The sequence below is a fragment of the Ursus maritimus genome, unplaced genomic scaffold, assembly GCF_017311325.1.
Source record: "Ursus maritimus isolate PB19 unplaced genomic scaffold, ASM1731132v1 scaffold_11, whole genome shotgun sequence".
Lineage (NCBI taxonomy): Eukaryota > Metazoa > Chordata > Mammalia > Carnivora > Ursidae > Ursus > Ursus maritimus.
This window is the reverse complement of record NW_024423453.1, coordinates 64,717,437-64,735,769: the sequence shown is the minus strand read 5'-3', so window position 1 is coordinate 64,735,769 and position 18,333 is coordinate 64,717,437. Positions and strand designations below refer to the sequence as shown.

General features: G+C 39.8%; 1 protein-coding gene across 1 annotated transcript in view; it reads right to left on the bottom strand.

Annotated features, from left to right (window-relative positions):
- The window catches only part of FBXO16 (F-box protein 16), a 51,483-nt gene extending 35,984 nt beyond the window's left edge, over window positions 1–15,499 (bottom strand). The window contains exons 1-2 of the mRNA XM_040625706.1: window positions 15,401–15,499; window positions 7,885–7,920 (exon numbers count right to left, since the gene is read on the bottom strand). Coding sequence (XP_040481640.1) covers window positions 7,885–7,920; window positions 15,401–15,499 — 135 coding nt within the window. The remainder of the gene's footprint in view (window positions 1–7,884; window positions 7,921–15,400) is intronic.
- Window positions 15,500–18,333: the final 2,834 nt, after the last annotated feature.

The window sequence follows — 18,333 nt, the reverse complement described above, 5'->3', positions numbered from 1 at the left end:
AGGTAGGGGCCTTGATAGTGGGCTTGCAGCAGGGAAGAAAAAACCCCAAACTTTAACAAATAATTGAATAAAATCTATTCATGTGCAAGTATTCCCTGATTTCTCCTCTCTTATTTCTGCACAATTCATATTTCCAGCTTTCACAATGGGGGGTTTCTTTCCTTTTGGGATGGATTATTAGAATAAAGAGAGAAGCCAGACCAGAATGACTGGGACCAAGGAAAGAACCATGCCAGAGAAACCACACTGATTTATAAAATGAAGAGCCAAGCGGGAAGTGTCAAGAGAGAGAAAAGCAGTTAGGTTTTGGCTTGTTGGGAGCTTGGGGGTTCAGAATGTCATTGCCTCGACAGCAATTAGAGACTGTGAGAGAACTGAGGAATGAAGGAAGGTATTAAAAAGAAAACCACAGTACAAAATGGAGTCACTTATGTTAAGGGACCCATGTCAGCAAACCAAGATTTAATACTAACCTAATTGTAATATTATCTATCCCCCAGGAATATAACCTTTAGCCAGTCAACATGAAATTTCCTGGTCAGCACTAGGAAATTTACCAACAGACCACTTCCATTCCCCTTAGGAAAGCAATCTTACCTAAAACAATGCGTTCTTTGCTAATAATTTCCATTGTTAGGCTCCCTCTCTACCTTTCAAAACCTTTCCTTTTCTGTAGCTCAATGGAGCTCCTATTTGCTAGACAGGATGCTACCTGATTCACAAATTGCTCAATAGAGTCAATGTGATCTTTTAAATTACTCAGTTGAATTTCTGTGGTTTAACAAAGGGAGACCTGAGAAGTATTGTCAAGAGTTTTATTTATTTGTTTTTTAAGATTTTATTTATTTATTTGACAGAGAGAGACAGCAAGAGAGGTAACACAAGCAAGGGGAGTGGAAGAGGGAGAAGCAGGCTTCCCGTCAAGCAGGGAGCCCATGTAGGGCTCGATCCCAGGACCCCGGGATCATGACCTGAGCTGAAGGCAGACGCCCAACGGCTGAGTCACCCAGGCACCCCTTGTCAAGCGTTTTAAACTGGTTCTGCTGTGATTTTTCTTTGAAACGTGAAGTGAAAATTGGAATTCATTTTAAAATTACTTTTAGGCAGTGCTCTGTGGTTCTGTAGAAGCTGAGTTACATGAGACTCAGGACAATTATGGTTACAAAAAAAATTTTCATGTGATATTATTATCACTGCAAGAAATCAGAAATAACCAAAAATGCCTAACCACAGGGGATCAGCTATGCAAACTGTAATATCTCAACATGACAAGAGAAAGTATGGCATTACAGATTGATGGTGGGTTTGGGAATGATGCCATTGGAAGTCTCACTTACAGTATCCTATTATTTCTAATACTCCTTAGAAATAAATCACTACATTCCAGCTCCACTATTAACAACCTCTCAATTTCCTCATTTATACATTAAGAATAATTATATCTAAATTGTAGGGTTGCTGTGAGGATTAAATAAAATAATTTATGCATAAAATTCTTAACAAGGTGCACACCTCATTGTAGACATGGTAGCTATCATAAAATATCAAAGCGATGTTAAGAATAATAAGTATGTGGGTTAAATCAGTGTGAAAAGAATATATATGCAAACAATTAAATTAAAGAGCATAAGATTATCATGTCTGTGCGTTGGCAAGGATGGGAAGTACATTTAGAATGACTGAGGTTAGCTCATCTACTTTCATTGCTGCCCACAAAAAGAGAATGAGCTCAGGTTGAAGAACAGTGATTTAGAATGAATATAAAAGAACCCTAGGATTATAAAATGCTGAAGAAATCTATAAAAGAAAACATTAAAACATTTTCCTCTAGAGATTAAAAAGATAATTACATTGGTTTCTCATTTATTTCCCTGATTACCATGGTCAAAAGGTAATTTATATCTGGCTTTGATAGGTGTTCTTTGCCTCAAGGGATTTTTCCTTTCTAATTGTGTTTGTTTAGGCTAATAGAAAATGAATTTGCATTCCTTGAACTCCTATCAATTGAAGGTGGGTTGATGACTCAGAAGAATGCTTCACAGTTGGGGAAAATCCCTTTGGAATTTAAAAGGTGCTAGGAGTAATCCAAAAAGTCAATAATCCATGGAACAGTTAACTGTCCAGGAATTTGATAATCTACGTCTCTCCCATCACCTCTCAAATAAAAATACCCGTAACATAATAGCCAAGGGTCCAGTATGTGAGATTTAGGGAGTAGCTAGGACCATTCTCCCATCCTGGTATCTCCTACGGTACTTCCCTTTACAGTTAGTTCCTTTTTAAAAAAGTATTATGTTATATCAATTGTATTATGCTATGTTATATCACAATTATGATATGATTATATTTTATAATTATTTTAATGCCTTTTTACTGGGCTTTCTGGACCCAATAGAATTGTGAAAATCCTATGTTTGGAGTAGTTGTTCCAAGGATTCTTATTGCAGATGCGGGAAGTGAGGACAGTTGCTAGAGCCTTCGGGTTCCAGTCATTTCACACTGACTGGCAAGGAAAAGTTCACAGCGAGTGAGGGACAAGATGAAGAGGAAGGCTTGTTATTGTTTGCTTATTGGTTATTTATCTCAATCTGGTTGAGTTTCTTTTTTTTTTTAAAGATTTTATTTATTTATTTGAGAGAGAGAGAGAGAAAGAGAGAGAGAGATTGAGAGAATGAGTGGGGGGAGGGGCAGAACAGAGAGCCTGACATGGGGGATGGTGACCTGAGCCAAATGCAGACACTTAACCGACTGAGCCACCGGGTCCTCTCTGGTTGAATTTCTGAGTCCTATTATCAAAAACTGACTTTCACATTAAAGTGTGAACACATTATTATTTAAAAGTTTCAAAATGGTACATATACAATTAAACATGAAAATCCTTTGTAACTGTTCCTTCCCATCCAATCTCATTCCATTCTCCAGAAATAACCACACGCACAATTTAATGTTATGCATTTCCATGCGTTTGCATACACATAGAGCCATCAATAAGGAAACAGTTAAATAAATATACGCATCCTATACGATACAGTGCAGCAGTTTAAAAAACAAAATACAGCCATAAATGACCTAATATGTAATGAACCCAGAGCATATTGTTTTCTCATTCATTCACTGCATATTCATTTTCTCATTCATTCCTTCATTGTGGCTATACCGCAATATATTTACTCAATTTACTACTGACAGCATTTATAATACAAAAAAAAAAAGAACAGAAAAGAAAAAAAAAAAATCCCAACTGCAATATTCTGAAACATGCCTTTTCATGTCCTGTGTGAATATTTCTCTAGTACAGATAAATAGAAGTGGAGTTACAGGTTCAAAATCCTTACTTACATTGGATAGTGTTTAGCCCCTCAATTTTTGTCACATAGGCAAAAGGAGAAGTTGGGAATCTCATTGCTGTAATTTGTATTTCTCTAATTTTAGTGAAACAGATCATATTTTATATGTTTATTGGCCATTTATGTACTCTTGTATATTTCTCATTCTTCTATTAGCTCATTATTCCATGGGGGGTGTTTGTATTTTTCTGCTTGATTTGTAGGAACTCTTTATAATCCTAGATATTAATCTTTACCTATCATGCAACTTGCAAAATATTTTCTCTTCCTTCTCTTTTGAATTTTAGCTCTGATTATGGTTGTTGCCAGCAAATTAAAAGTAATGCCCCCTACTTTTTTCAAACTCTTTGTAACACTATTATTCTTATTTTTTTTTCCTTTTTATTTTTAAGTAATCTCTGTACCCAGTGTGGGGCTTGAACCCACAACCCTGAGGTCAAGAGTTGCATGCTCTACCAAGGGAGCCAGCCAGGTGCCCCCACTATTATTTCTGTTAACAACATAAAAGGTGAGAAAAAGTTTGAGATGCTTTCTTTTCAACTAAAATATTTCTTTTTTTTTTTTTTTAAAGATTTTATTTATTTATTTGACAGAGATAGAGACAGCCAGCGAGAGAGGGAACACAAGTAGGGGGAGTGGGAGAGGAAGAAGCAGGCTCATAGCGGAGGAGACTGATGTGGGGCTCGATCCCATAATGCCGGGATCACACCCTGAGTCGAAGGCAGACGCTTAACCACTGTGCCACCCAGGAGCCCCCAACTAAAATATTTTTGCCGTTACTTTCTGGGAGCTGTTTTTCTTAGGAGGTAATTGTCTTTTCTAACAAGTATTGAAGGGCAAAGAAGATTTAAGAGATAAGGGATTAACCAGTAGCGTGGAACAGGAAAGGAGAGGAGTTTTTCAGTTTCTCTTAATTATTTTGTTTGTTACTGTACAGACCATTATTAGATAAGACCACGTGCTAATGTATAAACAAAAATGACATTCTATGGCCAAATATCTTTTGGATTGTCTATCATTGGATAGGTTTCATCTTACATCTTATTCACAATGTCCAGATTATTTTAAAAATTGACTGTACTTCTAATACTAGATTGAGCTTTAAACTGATAATTGATCTCTACATTGAATAGTCCAAGCAATGCTAAGTAAAAAAAAAAAAAAATGTATATTTATTTTTCCTTTCTTTTCGTGGAAATGTATTTCTTATGTTATCAACCTCTTATGGTGTTCCTGAAACATAAACAAAAAAACCTAAAAACCAAAATGCCGGGACGCCTGGGTGGCTCAGTCAGTTGAGCGTCTGCCTTCAGTTTGGGTCATGATCCCAGAGGTCCTGGGATCCCAACCCCTGGTCCGGCTGTCTGCTCAGCTGGGAACCTGCTTCTTCCTCTCCCTCTGCCTGCCACTCCCCCTGCTTGTGCTCATGCGCTCTCTGTCAAATGAATAAATAAAATCTTTTAAAAAAACAAATAAAAAATAATAAAAACTAAAATGGAGAGAGGAAATTAAATAAGGCAAATTGGAAATATGCCCCTCAAACAATTCATGTGGCTAGTGTGCAGGTATATAGATAACCACACGATATAGTGAATTTGAGGATTAAGTTTATTGTGGGACAAAAGAGAAAAACCAGTATCATTTATTCATTTAGAAAGCATTTATTAAATGCCTGATAGTGTCGAGGACTGTGTAAGGAGCAAGATATAGAACCATGTCTTCCCCCTGTAAATTAATCTTTTGGAGAAGAGAGATAATTAGTGATCTTCGCAAATATATTTCTATTAGCTATGGTAAAAGAAAAGAATAAACAAGATCTTTTAAAAAGTGCGAAGACCTTGAATTTTGACAGGGTGATATCAAAAATACTTAACAACTGGTAATGCCACCAACGAATGAAAAGTTGGTCACACCAAATACTGGCTGAACACTAGCCTTGGCTACATTAATTAAGGGATTTCCACTGATAGTATGTGGAATAATTGTGTAAAAATAGTCGTTCTAAAAAAGTCTCATTTTAAGTTGTTGGTAACAGGTATAAAGTTAGTTTTAAAAATGTAAATAGGATATGAGAAAAACTCAGCTAGATTTTAAATTTTTAGTATTTTTCATTTCTTAATTTTTATCATACTTACTTTATAAAATTTTATTATTATTTTGAATAGGTAATATAGTCACATGATTAAAAAAGTCAAAAGGTACAAAAGGCTATTCAGCTAAAGGAGTCCCTTCCACCCTGTCCTAGAGTCACAGTTCTCCCTGGGGGAAACCCTTTTCTTGTGCATCCTTCCAGATATACTATGTATATAATTTTTAAAAAATTTACTTAGGTTAACAAATATCCTAGACTGGAGCTTGTAGACCAATACAAAAAAGAATCGGTGACCAACTAAGACAACCAAGAACATTAAGAAATAGTATTTTACGTTAATCTTAGTGCAATGGCCTGAACGTTTGTATCCCCCCAAAATTCATACGTTGAAACCTAACCCACAAGGTGATGGTACTGGGGGTTTTGGGAGAGGATTAGGTCACCAGGGCACCAGGGTAAAGCTTTCATGAATGAGATTAGTGTCCTTATAAAAGAGACCCCAGAGAGCTCCCTCTCCCCTCCTGCCACGTGAGGTAAAAAGTAAAAAGATGCCCATCTATAAGCCAGAAAGTGGGATCTTGCCAGACACCAAATCTGCCCTTGCCTTGATCTCGGACTTCCCAGCCTCTGGAACTATGAGAAATAATTTCTGTTGTTTATAAGCCACCCGGTCTGTGTATTTTGTTTACAGCAGCCCAAACTTCTCTAAGACACTCAGGAAATGAGTTTCAGTAACTCATAGGAAAGGGCGTCCCACCCACTGTTATCTTCCAGGTCAGAGATGTTCCCTTTAGGAAAAAGCGTTGACTGTATGCTTTAAAAATGGGATATTTCAAGTTGATTACACCTAACAAGAGTTAAGAAATCTAAGTATAGTTTTTTTTAAAGTAATCCTGATTTATTTTTTAAACTAAGATATAGTTCACATGCCATAAAATTTGGCATTTTAAGTGTACAATTCGGTGGTTTTTAAAATAATCACAAGGTTGTGTAGCCATCACTGCTATCTAATTCCAGAACATTTTTGTTATCCCCCAGAAGAAACCCTATACCCATTACCATCAATCCCCCAGCCCCTGGAAAGCACTAATCTATTTTGTGTCTCTATGGATTTGCCTATTCTGGACATTTCATATAAATGGGATCATATGATATGCAGCCTCAGTGTTTGGTTTCTTTCATTTAGCATATATATTTTTTAAGATTCTCTTTATTTTTTTGAGAGAGATGGAGAGAGAAAGCATACAAGCAGGGGGAGGGGCAGAGGCACAGGGAGAGGGAAAAGCAGACTCCCCGCAGAGCAGGGAGCCCAACGTGGGGCTCCATCCCAGGACCCTGAGACATTGACCTGAGCCACCTAGGCGCCCCTCACTTAGCATATTATTTTTAAGGTTCATCCATGTTATAGCATGTATCAGTACTTTATTTCTTTCTCTTTCCTTTTAAAATTTTCTTACCTTTAAAAAAATTTTAAAATATATATATAACATAAAATTTACCATTTTAACCATTTTTAAGCGTACAGTTCAAAGGCATTAAGTACATTCACACTGTTGTACAGCCATCACCCCCATCCACCTCCAGAACTTTCTCATCCTCCCAAACTGAAACTCTGTACATGTTAAATAATAATTCCACACCCCTTGGTAATTTCTATTCTACTTTCTGTCTCTATGAATTTGACTACTCTAGGTACCTCATATAAATGGAATCATACAATAGTTGTCCTTTTCTGTCTGGCTTATTTCACTTAGCATACTGCCTTCAGAGTTCATCCATACTGTATCTTGTATCAGAGCTTCCTTCTTTTTTGAGGCTGAATAATATTCCATTGTATGGATAGACCACATTGTGTTTATCCTTTTATCAGTTGATGGATATTTGGGTGTTTACACTTTTTGACTATTACGAATAATGCTGCTATTAACATTCATGTACATATTTTTGCAAGACTGTATGTCTTCAATTCTCTTGGGTGGTAGAGACAGGTGGGCCCATAGAGGAATTTGATGAGTAGCCAACATTGCTCAGAGACTGATCATGACCCAGGGAAGGACAACGATCACTGGGACTCTATGTCTCCTTTGAGAAAAGGGTGCGGATGTTTTCAGTTGTGTAGAGGATAGTTGTGTCTTGTTAAATAAAAGCATAAAGTTGTTACAGTTTTCCTTCGGAAATTTGAGCATAAGTAGAAGGGTGTAGATGGATGCTAAGTACCCAATGGATGAACTGTGCTGGCTACCAAGCTGTCGTCTCAGATCCAACTCGCCTTTATAAACCCTACTTTGTGAGTATACCACCCTAATGGGTACGTACAGAGAGTACCAGTCAAATTTCTCAGGCAATGAGTGATCACTTATTACTTTATGTTCAAACTGAATTCTTTGGGGTCTATGATAATGTGACATAACATAATAGAGAAGTAACTTTATTTTAAATGGTTACCCATTTTCCAAGCAGAGCTCTTCTTTCTTCAAATACCTACAATAAATAAAAAGAATGGAATGATTTTATATTTCATGGCTCAAAATACCCATTATAAGATATCATTAAAGTATCAATAAATAAAAATTGACAGTCTTTTCATATACCAACTGAGTAGAAAAAGACAGATTTCATTCCTGAGAGGGTACTTTACTTATTTTTAACTTGGAGACAGTTATCGTTTTTCTCAGTTTCTCCATGTGGAATAATTCATCTCAAAGAAAAAGTAATTTTTTTTAAAGGCAAGAAATAAGAAAAGAATGGAATTGTAGAGTGACGTCAATTTTAGAATTGGAAAGGAGATGAAAAAACGGACAAAGGAAAAACAGGAAAATGGAGATCCTCCCCCAAATATCAATAGTATGAGAACCTGTGAAATTCATGAATGAGTAGCTCTGTTTTTATATTTCGGCGTGGACATGCACTGATATGTTTGTAGGATTAGAAATTTGTGTACGTCTACCTCTGGGCTTACAACTCAGTGTTTAGCTGGATGGGTTTGTTATTATACACGAGTTACTCAGACACCATGTCTTATTCGTGTTTACATCTCTACTGCAGAGTACGCAGCATAGTACGCGTACTTGTGTTTGCTGGACTGAATGAATTGGTTGTGATAAGGAATAGCTTTATGGATGTATTGGTACGATGTGAGTGGATTTATATATCAGTGTAGAGGTGTTTTTGTGAGCACCAGTCATATGTGTATTTGAATGAATGAGGAAAGGAGACTGATGTGAGAATGTTTGGCGGAGGAGGGAGTTATGGAGAGAGGAAGCAAGGGAGAGTCATGAACAGATGTGAATGTCTCTCTCACTCCCACACTCAGCCCCGCTGTCAGCTTTCAAAATTGGGATTGATGTTTTTCCCTTCCTCTTAGCACTGCCTAAATTCTCCGGTGCTGTAAGAATGTTTCCACTTGGAGAGTAGCTAAGGCCCATTTCTTCCCTTTTAGTGGAGGCGGAGAAGGAGCTGGTTTTATGCTTCTAACAGATAATGCTTTCCTTCTTTTTTTAGACTCTCAAACTCTAGTTTGAAAGGGCGTACAAAATGGGGATTGAAATAATTGGTTCAACAACAGGTTCAAGGCCAGTGAAATGTCAGTTTTGTTCCTGGCCAGAGAATCTCTGACATTACAGGTAGACGTTTTTCTCACATTAGAGAAGAAGAAAAAGGATGCCCTTCTCCCCTGCCCCCTATTAACCCTCACCTGGGCTACTGGGACCCTCAAATAATGGCAACAGATAAACTTGGGATTTCTGGATGAAAATAGAAGAGAACCTATAGAAGATTTAAAAATGTGGATTCAGGGGCGCCTGGGTAGCATAGCAGTTAAGCGTCTGCCTTTGGCTCAGGGCGTGATCCCGGCGTTATGGGATCGAGCCCCACATCAGGCTCCTCCACTAGGAGCCTGCTTCTTCCTCTCCCACTCCCCCTAGTTGTGTTCCCTCTCTCGCTGGCTGTCTCTATCTCTGTCGAATAAATAAAATCTTTTTAAAAAAATGTGGATTCAGATATTTCTCAAACTCTTGCCCTCTATCTAACCAAAGCCTATCAATCATCTGTTGGTCCATTCAAGTCACCAGCACCAGCACTTCTCAGATGCCCAGGGGATCTAGCTCCTCCCAACTCATATTCCACTTATAACCCACACACCACATGGGCTTTATAGGGTTTGCTATGGCTCTCTCGTTGTCTCTGGTCATTACATCTTCCCATGTGGATTATAACCACTTTCTCTATAATCTGTCTAGGTTGCAAGGCAGGCCCTCAACAAACACCTACTGATTGAACAACAACAAAAAAGCTTCCAAAGTCATAGAATTTTAGAGCTAAAAGGAATTGCTGAGGTCTTTTCAATTTCCTTATTGGAAAGGACAAGCAGAGGCTCAAAGTCTTACATTTATAAATTTTTAAAAATCACTGGTTCTAGGCTGTCTGTTCAGCTCAACTCTGTACTGGGTTCCTCACTGGAACCGTGGTCTTCCCTATCCTGACTTGCAGCCCTACATTTGCAGTAACTGCTGGGGGGAGAAGAAAATGTTAGGTCCCAAGACCACAAGCTCTTTTCAAAAGGAGGATGAGATGACCATCATGGTTCCCAGTGACAATCTGGGGCACTGGAAACAAAGGGGCATTGACTTGAAGAGGGGAGGATGGTCAGCGAGAAGGAAGTGGGAAAGGAATAGGGTGGGAGGTGGGGAGTGTTACTCAGGAAACAGTAGTCTTTTTTTTTAGAGGGTGGGGAGGGGCAGAGGCAGAGGGAGAGAGAGAATCTTAAGCAGGCTTCGTGCCCAGTGCAGAGCCCAATGTGGGGCTCAATCTCACAGCTCTGAGACAATGACCTGAGCCAAAATCAAGAGTCAAACGCTTAACTGACTAAGCCACCAGGCATCCCTAAAATAATGGTCTTTCAAGGGCCAATGACCAAGTCTAAGCAGGTCCAAGCAAATCCAGTTCTTCCAAAGGCATCTAGACCCAAGTAGAAACTGGTGGGAGTGAGGGGGGAAGAGGAAAACCACTAGACAGCTCAGATCTGGTTCTGCCGCTACCCTGGCAAGAAAGAGAATTGGGGATGCATTATTTGTGAGGGCCTCAATCAATCTTATATTCTCTGGTTTGGAGCAAGTCTCCATTCCAAAGATTTGCAATTAGGTTTGTCATCTTAAAGAGCTGGAAAACAAAGTATTGATTCAAAATAGAAATATTAAAATGGATCTTCTTTCCTCACGGAGCACTGCAGTTTGTTTATATCACAGTTTACTTGGAGCCTGCTGTTGAGTCAGAATCCTACGGTTGTTATTTTAGTCTGTTGACAGCACAGTTACATTTCACCATGTGACATCATTACAGTGTAGGAGTGAGACATTTAGGGGCTCCTAAATTATGACTGATTAATGGCAACGAGGTGTTTTTTCTCAGAACACCTTTTAACATGTACTGTACTACATCTTTTTTTTTTTTAATAATGATTTTTTATTATATTATGTTAGTCACCATACAGTACATCCCCGGTTTTCGATGTAAGGCTCGATGATTCATTAGTTGTGTATAACACCCAGTGCACCATGCAATATGTGCCCTCCTTACTACCCATCACCGGTCTATCCCATTCCCCCACCCCCCTCCCCTCTGTAGCCCTCAGTTTGTTTCTCATAGTCCATAGTCTCTCATGTTTCATTCCCCCTTCTGATTACCCCCCCTTTCTTTATCCCTTTCTTCCCCTACTGATCATTCTAGTTCTTATGTTCCATAGATGAGAGAAATCATATGATAGTTGTCTTTCTCTGCTTGACTTATTTCACTAAGCATTATCTCCTCCAGTGCCGTCCATGTTGTAGCAAATGTTGAGAACTCATTCTTTCTGATTGCTGAGTAATATTCCATTGTATATATGGACCACAACTTCTTAATCCATGTACTACATCTTGAAAAAGAAATGCTGGTTACTTTCAATTAACACACTAGATGATGGGGGGCCTGGGTGGCTCAGTCGTTAAGTGTCTGGCTTCGGCTCAGGTCATGATCCCAGGGATCTGGGATCGAGCCCCGCATGGAGCCCCGCATCGGGCTCCCTGCTCAGTGGGAGGTCTGCTTCTCCCTCCCCCACTCCTCCTGCTTGTGTTCCCTCTCTCGCTGCCTCTCTCCGTCAAATAAATAAATTTTTTAAAAAATCTTAAAAAAAAACAAAAACAAAACAGGACCTCAAAATTACACCAATCTTTGGTGACACATGCCCTATTTAGAAGTAGAGAAAAACCCTTGAAATTATTGTGTGGACACCTTCTGACCAGCTGTATCTTTGGAGTCTATTTTTAATACCTTTTACAGTCAGAATGTTAGATCTGGAAGCAACCTCTGAGGTAATCTGATCCAACATACTCATTTTATAAAGGAGGATGGTAAGGCCCAGAGAAAGTAAGTGACTTCTTCAAGTCATACAGGTAGTCATCAGTGATCTGGAACCAGAATTTTCAATTCCCAGAGTTACTGTTCTCTCTTTACTTTTATTTATATTGTTTTTAGATTGTTTTAAAATTTGGAATTGTAGAAATTTTATGGCAGTATGTAAAGCAAAAAAATGAAAGCTTTCTTTTTACAGGACCACCTCCCCCAGTGCCATCCAACTCTTGGGGGGAAACCACTATTAATAGTTTCGTATTGGGGCGCCTGGCTGGCTCAGTCATCAGAGCATGTAAGTCTTGATCTCGGGGTTGTGAGTTTCAGCCTCACATTGGGTGAAGAGATTACTTAAAAAAAATAGTTTGATATACCCATATATAAATTTAATGTGTATCTATGTACATTATACATAGATACACATGCATATACACATGCACAGATTTAAAAAAATAATTTTACTCCAAACTGGAACCTAACTAAACCACAAAATAACTTTTGATAAAAAATGAGAGGTCTAGGAGCACCTGGGTGGCTCAGTCGGTTAAAAACATCTGACTCTGAATTTTTGGCTCCTGTCATGATCTTGGGGTTGTGGGATCACGCCCTGGGTGGGGCTTCCTTGCTCAGCAGGGAGCCTGCTTAAGATTCCCTCTCTCCCTCTCTCTCTGTCCCCACCCCCCCAAACAAATCAATCTTTTTAAAAAATGAGAGGTCTAAAGAACAAAATAAATATTATCTCTAGAACTTATCATTTCGAGACAAAAGCTATTAAAAAACCAAGAGAAGACAATGTAATTCTGGCTGTGATGCCCTGCCCAGGATTTATTCGCTTACCTGCTGGGTGCGCTGCTGGCCGTCAGCCATGAACTTCAGAGCACTGCTTTGCTCAAGGGCAGGCCCTTTATAGGGCAGCTAGGATCTACTGAATGGTCAATGTTGAAGTGTATTTTTAATGTATGTATGTATGCAATCTCTACACCCAATGTGGGGCTCAAACTCACGAGATCAAGAGTCAGATGCTTCACCAGCTAAGCCAGCCAAGCGCCCCGGTGTGGAAGAACAAAGGCTGATGGCTCCAGGGCCAGGCCTCCCTTCCCCTCCTCTTCTCCCCTCACCCGCCTCCCCTCCTTTCTCTTCCTTTCCCTGGTGCTGATCCAGAGGGCCCTCCACAATCAATACCCTACATGCTAATCTCAGAGTCTGCTTCTCTAGTAAACCAACCTGCAACGGGCAATCAGGCAATTAAGATACTTTTCTTCTCCATAGCTGCTAAATCGATCAAGACTTCTAATTTTTCAAAGAAGATCTCTGAAATCAAGGCATCCAACAAATATGCATTTCAATTCAAGTCACTTTTTCGCATATGTATAAAGCCTTCACAATTCTAGGAGAAAACAGATTTCAAAACTAAACCCCGAAGTTTTTTTAGGGGGTGGGGGGAAAGCAGAGAAGCTGTTATATAAACTGTTGGAGTGCCAAGAATATTTACAAACAGGTGCTCAATAAACAGTTGTTGAGCTGAATATAAAGGGCTTTCAATAGTCTGGCCTGTGTTCCGGGCCAGATGAAGGCCAGATTCCTGTCTCTCATTCTCTGCCTTGCCTTTTGTTTCTCCTGGTCCCTCCTCTTATTCTGTCTCATTCTTCTTTCCTCACTTCTTTTATCTTTTTCCTTTCAGTCTCTCTCCCTTTTATTTCTCACTATTGGATTGCTACACTGGCTGCTCTCTCTCTCTCCCCAGATCGCTCCTGTTTCACATCAGAGGAATAGAACAGGAAAGAACTGAACAGGAGGGGTCAGGACTGATGCTCTCTCTCTCTCTCTCTTTTTTTTTTGCCAGGGTGATTAGCATATCTGTTTGGTGTAGAGGCAAAGGGTCAAATCCAGACTAAGGTAGGAGGGATGTAGGGACTAGAAGAGGAGCATCAGTGAAGGAGGTCCCAGGGAGGATGGCTGAACTCTGACTCCAGCTTTTGTGCCTCAAGAACTCTATCAGGCACTGGAAATACAGAGAGCAAAGACAGAATCTCAACTTTTAACACATTACAGTCGAGTGGGAAAGTGGGTACACAGGAATGAGAGCAAAGAGAAGCAAGCAGGAAGAGGCTTTCCAGAGAAAACGACCTTTGAGTTAGCTCTTAGGGGAGGCAACAAGGGGAGCAAAGGAGCAGAGGCATGAGAGAGCATGGGTTGTCTGGAGGCCACTTAGGTGGGAGGAAGCAGTGACAGGCCTTGGAACTAAAAGGTTGGCTGAGGTCGACTTACAAAACGTCCCCAGTGCTAGGTGTAGGGGTTTGGAATTTACTCTTTGGAGCAGAGTCTGTTATCAGTTTCACATGAAAGGATTAGCTTGGTATTTTACTTTATTTTTTAATTCTATTTATTTTTCTTTTTTTAGTTTGGTATTTTAGAAAAATCACTCTGGGACCAGGATAGAAGATGGACTGGTAGGGATAGAGGCAGTGAAACCAGTTAGGGGTTATAGCAGTGCATCAGGCAAAGGGTGATGAGGGTGTGAATCAACAAAGTGAAGCTGGAGGCATATAGATGAATGAAGGAAAGGGGCCCAGATGAAGAGGAAGACTTCTAGAACTTGAAAATGAATTGGGTGTGGAAGTGACAGGGTGCTGGTAGACACATCTCCCAGGGCCTTCCTCTCCCACTCCTAAATGTCTTGGAATACTTAATGCCAGGTCTTCATTGCTCTTTCCTTGGGCCATTTCTCCAAGGTACGTTTGGAGCAAGACAACCTTGAGTAATGAGGTACTATCTCCCTTTGGGACCAAGAGCAGGCTCTTACTGCTTACTATAAAAGCTAAGGATTCCCTGGGCTCACTGTTCCTCAGTTGTGATGCAAACCTGTGGTGTGTGTAGTATTTTTCTAGGCCTTCTGGAGCACTCTTGTGGGACAAGGTGGGCAAAGAGAACCAGTGCAAACATGACGCTCCTGCTGCTTGCTGCACTGTGAGTAACGAAGATTTTTGTCTCTGACCCAAGAATCTTGTGTTTTCCTATGAAACGGTAGTGTCTTCTATGCCATAAGTAACAGGCTACATTATTAGCCTGTAAATTGGGGAAAACCAACCCAGAGCTGGCAGGAAGAAGGATGATTTCTGGCTTGAGTGACTTGGTGTAAAGTGATGCCTTTTACCAGGAGAAGGAACTGGTATGTAGGAGCAAGATAATGAAGTCAGTCTTACTGATGTTGATTGTTTTTCACTGGCAACTAGTGCGGTCCCTATAATAGGTATTGATAATCGGAGCTCACTGACCTGCTGGTATATTCTGCCCCCAGCTGAAGCAGGAATAGAAATCCCCCAAGGCTGGCCAATCACACCTGGCATGATACCCAGCTTGCCACCTCTACAGTCCCTTGGTGTGTTCTGTTAGTGCTTTCCCAGAATGCAGGTGGGAAATAAACTTCTCAGGAGAAGCTGAGTAACGCGAGCAATCAATGGAGATTTATTCATTTTATTTGGTTAAATATGCAGCATTATTCAGTAACTGCAACTCTAGCAAGAAAATCTTTTTCTGGGAACTCCTCACAGACTATACAATAGCTCTGGTCACTTACCCGGTCATTCAAAAGCTGATGGTTTAGAGGTGTCCAGGTACTCATCTTTGTCTGCATTTTGGGACCATCTATGCTTTTTGGAGGTGCAAATGCCATCATGAAATAACGGAATATCCTTCCAAAAGAAAAACCATACCTATCAGAAGAAATAAATCACATGATCTTCAGAATACTAAAAATACTAATACCATACTATCTTTTAGTACATTGAGAGAGAGAATTGGGGGGGGAAGAACATTTACTGGGAGCATTTTATAGGTCAGGCACTTTATAAACATGCTCAATTAAAGCTTACAACAATGTGGTGAGGTGGTAGGTTTTAGCTCATTTTATAGATGAAGAAAACGAGGCCCATTGATGTTGCACACCCTGCCTAAGTTTACACAGACAGTAGGTTGTGGAACTAGAAATCAGATCAGGTCTGTTTAAATCACTCCTAGCTAAGAACATACCCTACTGGCCAGAAAGAAGTATTTTAATTTATAAAATCATAGTGCAATATAAAGCACTCCATTCTGGTCTCTTGGGTCTTTCTTCCTCCCCTCTTTGTGATATCTAAGTAACAAGGGTTCTAGCTTGATACCATATTTAAGAAGTAGAATGGTGTAATGGACAAAGCCGAGCCTTTAGAGATGGGCAGATTTGGGTTTACTGGGGGAAATGTCCTGTTTTTAGGTGCCCAGTATAGGTCTACGTTCATTTGATTAAAACACTTTAATTTCCATGAAGAATTACTTTCCCTTCATTGTTTAGAATCTGCTGGGTTGGTTAATCAAGGTGGCCTGCCCTTCTCCAGCCAAGAACTGATCATGAGACCAAGCTAGGCCAGTTGGACCGACACTGGCTCATCCTAACTTGACAGCTGAGGTGGTTGTTCACAATAGCATTGATGATCTGTTAGGTTGCTCCTGCTGCCTTACCCCTCAGAAGACCCTTGTCCTTTCTTACCCATTTTTTGTGAGCCACCTCATAGCCTTGGGATAGATTTCTTCTTTCTGCTTATTTACTTATATTGCAAGTATTACATTTGCTTACATTTAAAAAATTACATAACTGTTCACATTACACAGGTTTGATCCTGGCTCTAAAACTTACTAACTGTATAACATTTTGCAAATTATTCGGTCTATCTGAGCATTTAATCTATCTGCATCTACCTTCAATCACTGTTTCAAAGATTGGAGAAAATGGGTCCAGCAGAGTGCCTGACAAATGGACAGTCTCAGTAACTAGTAACTTTCCTGCAACCTTTCTTAGAACTTTACAGAGTGCCTCAAAACCTATCAGAGGTGGGCGCCTGGGTGGCTCAGTTGGTTGAGCATCTGCCTTCGGCTCAGGTCATGATTTCAGGGTTCTGGGATCAAGCCCAGTGTCGGGCTCCCTGCTCAGTAGGGAGTCTGCTTCTCCCTCTCCCTCTACCCCTCTCTCCGCTCATGCTCTCTCTCTCTCAAATAATTAAATAAACTCTTAAAAAAAACCTATTAGAGGGCCATAGCAAAATATTTTAAGGTGGAAAATATTTAAAGCAGATTGACGATAGTTTCAATATTGCATCCTCAGAGTTTCTGCTTGCTTCTGCCTTCCTTCCTCTCTGAAAGTGGGTTTCATATCAGAAGGTGGTAGTGGTGACTGAGAGAGCCAGGCCTTGCTTGCCTGATCTATGAACTCCAAAAATTACTCTATAGCAGCAAAGATTGGACAATTAAAAAAAATTACTTTTGGCTGATATGGGATTCCCCAAAAAGCTAGATCTGAAATCTTTGAGGCTCTCCCTTGACAGGTAATATTCTCTCTCAGGTTTGAGTTATAGCTGAAGATAAAGCCAATGTTTGAAAACCACAGGGGCATCATTACACAATTCCTTCTTGGCAGTTGCCTACTGCCACCAAACCACTGGTATAAAGAGGACTCCCATCAGCACTCACTTTCTTCCCAACCTCTAACACCTAATTATCTGAGTCACACATGTTTAGCCAAATTGCAAAAAGGTATAAGAAATTATTTCATTACAGTATTATTAATTGGCAGCTATAAAAGTATGTATGAGTGGGCAAATTATAGATACAAAGCATGGTCTCTGAGCCTAGATCTGCTCAGTTAAAAATCACATATCTTTTTGTTTTGTATTGTTCTTATTTATGTTCGACCTTTCTTCTCTTTAAGCCAGTTGTTGTTTTTAATCTTTTTTTTTTTGAGGTCCATAAAACTCTTTGAGAACATGATGAAAGCTATGAATCCTTTCCCTAGAAAAATGCACATGAACATAAAATTTTGCTTACCCCAGGTGAGAAACTCCTGCTGTAAGCTGAGAACTTTCCAGTTTATAGAGAAAACAAGCTAGGCACAATTTCTGAATTCAGACAAAGTAGCCTCTCTTGGGCTTCCCTAAGGCCCTGCACTGGCTGTTTTCTTTTTCCTGACTCCTAACAGTTAGAAATTATTTGAATTAGCCTTTCTTCAATCAACTTGGTTTTCAGAAGATGGGGCTGGCCAGGAGAAACAGCCCTCTTGGTAATACAGTCCTGATGAAGCATTCAAATGGGGTTGTCCTGCCCTTGCTTTTGCCATTATCCTTTTGTGGTTTTTTTCCTCCTCCTTCCACTCCAGAAGATGGGCAGTGTACAGATAGATCTGCATGCACACACACGTTCACAGCATAAACACTCAGGACGATTACAAAGATAGACATTTTTATATAACATACACAAGAAATAACTGTCCCCACTCTGTCAACAAGACAAAGCAAGTTGTCTTCCTCTCCTTCCACATATAAGCTTGCTGTTTTTTGTGTGACCTCTTTCCACCTTAATGGCTGTCTTTGTATGTTGATTGTTAATTTTTCTTTGAATGAAAAGGAAGAAAGAGGGTCTTTGGTCCTAATGCTCAATGTATGGTTCTAGTTCCATGTTCAACAGCAAGGATGGGTCCTCTGG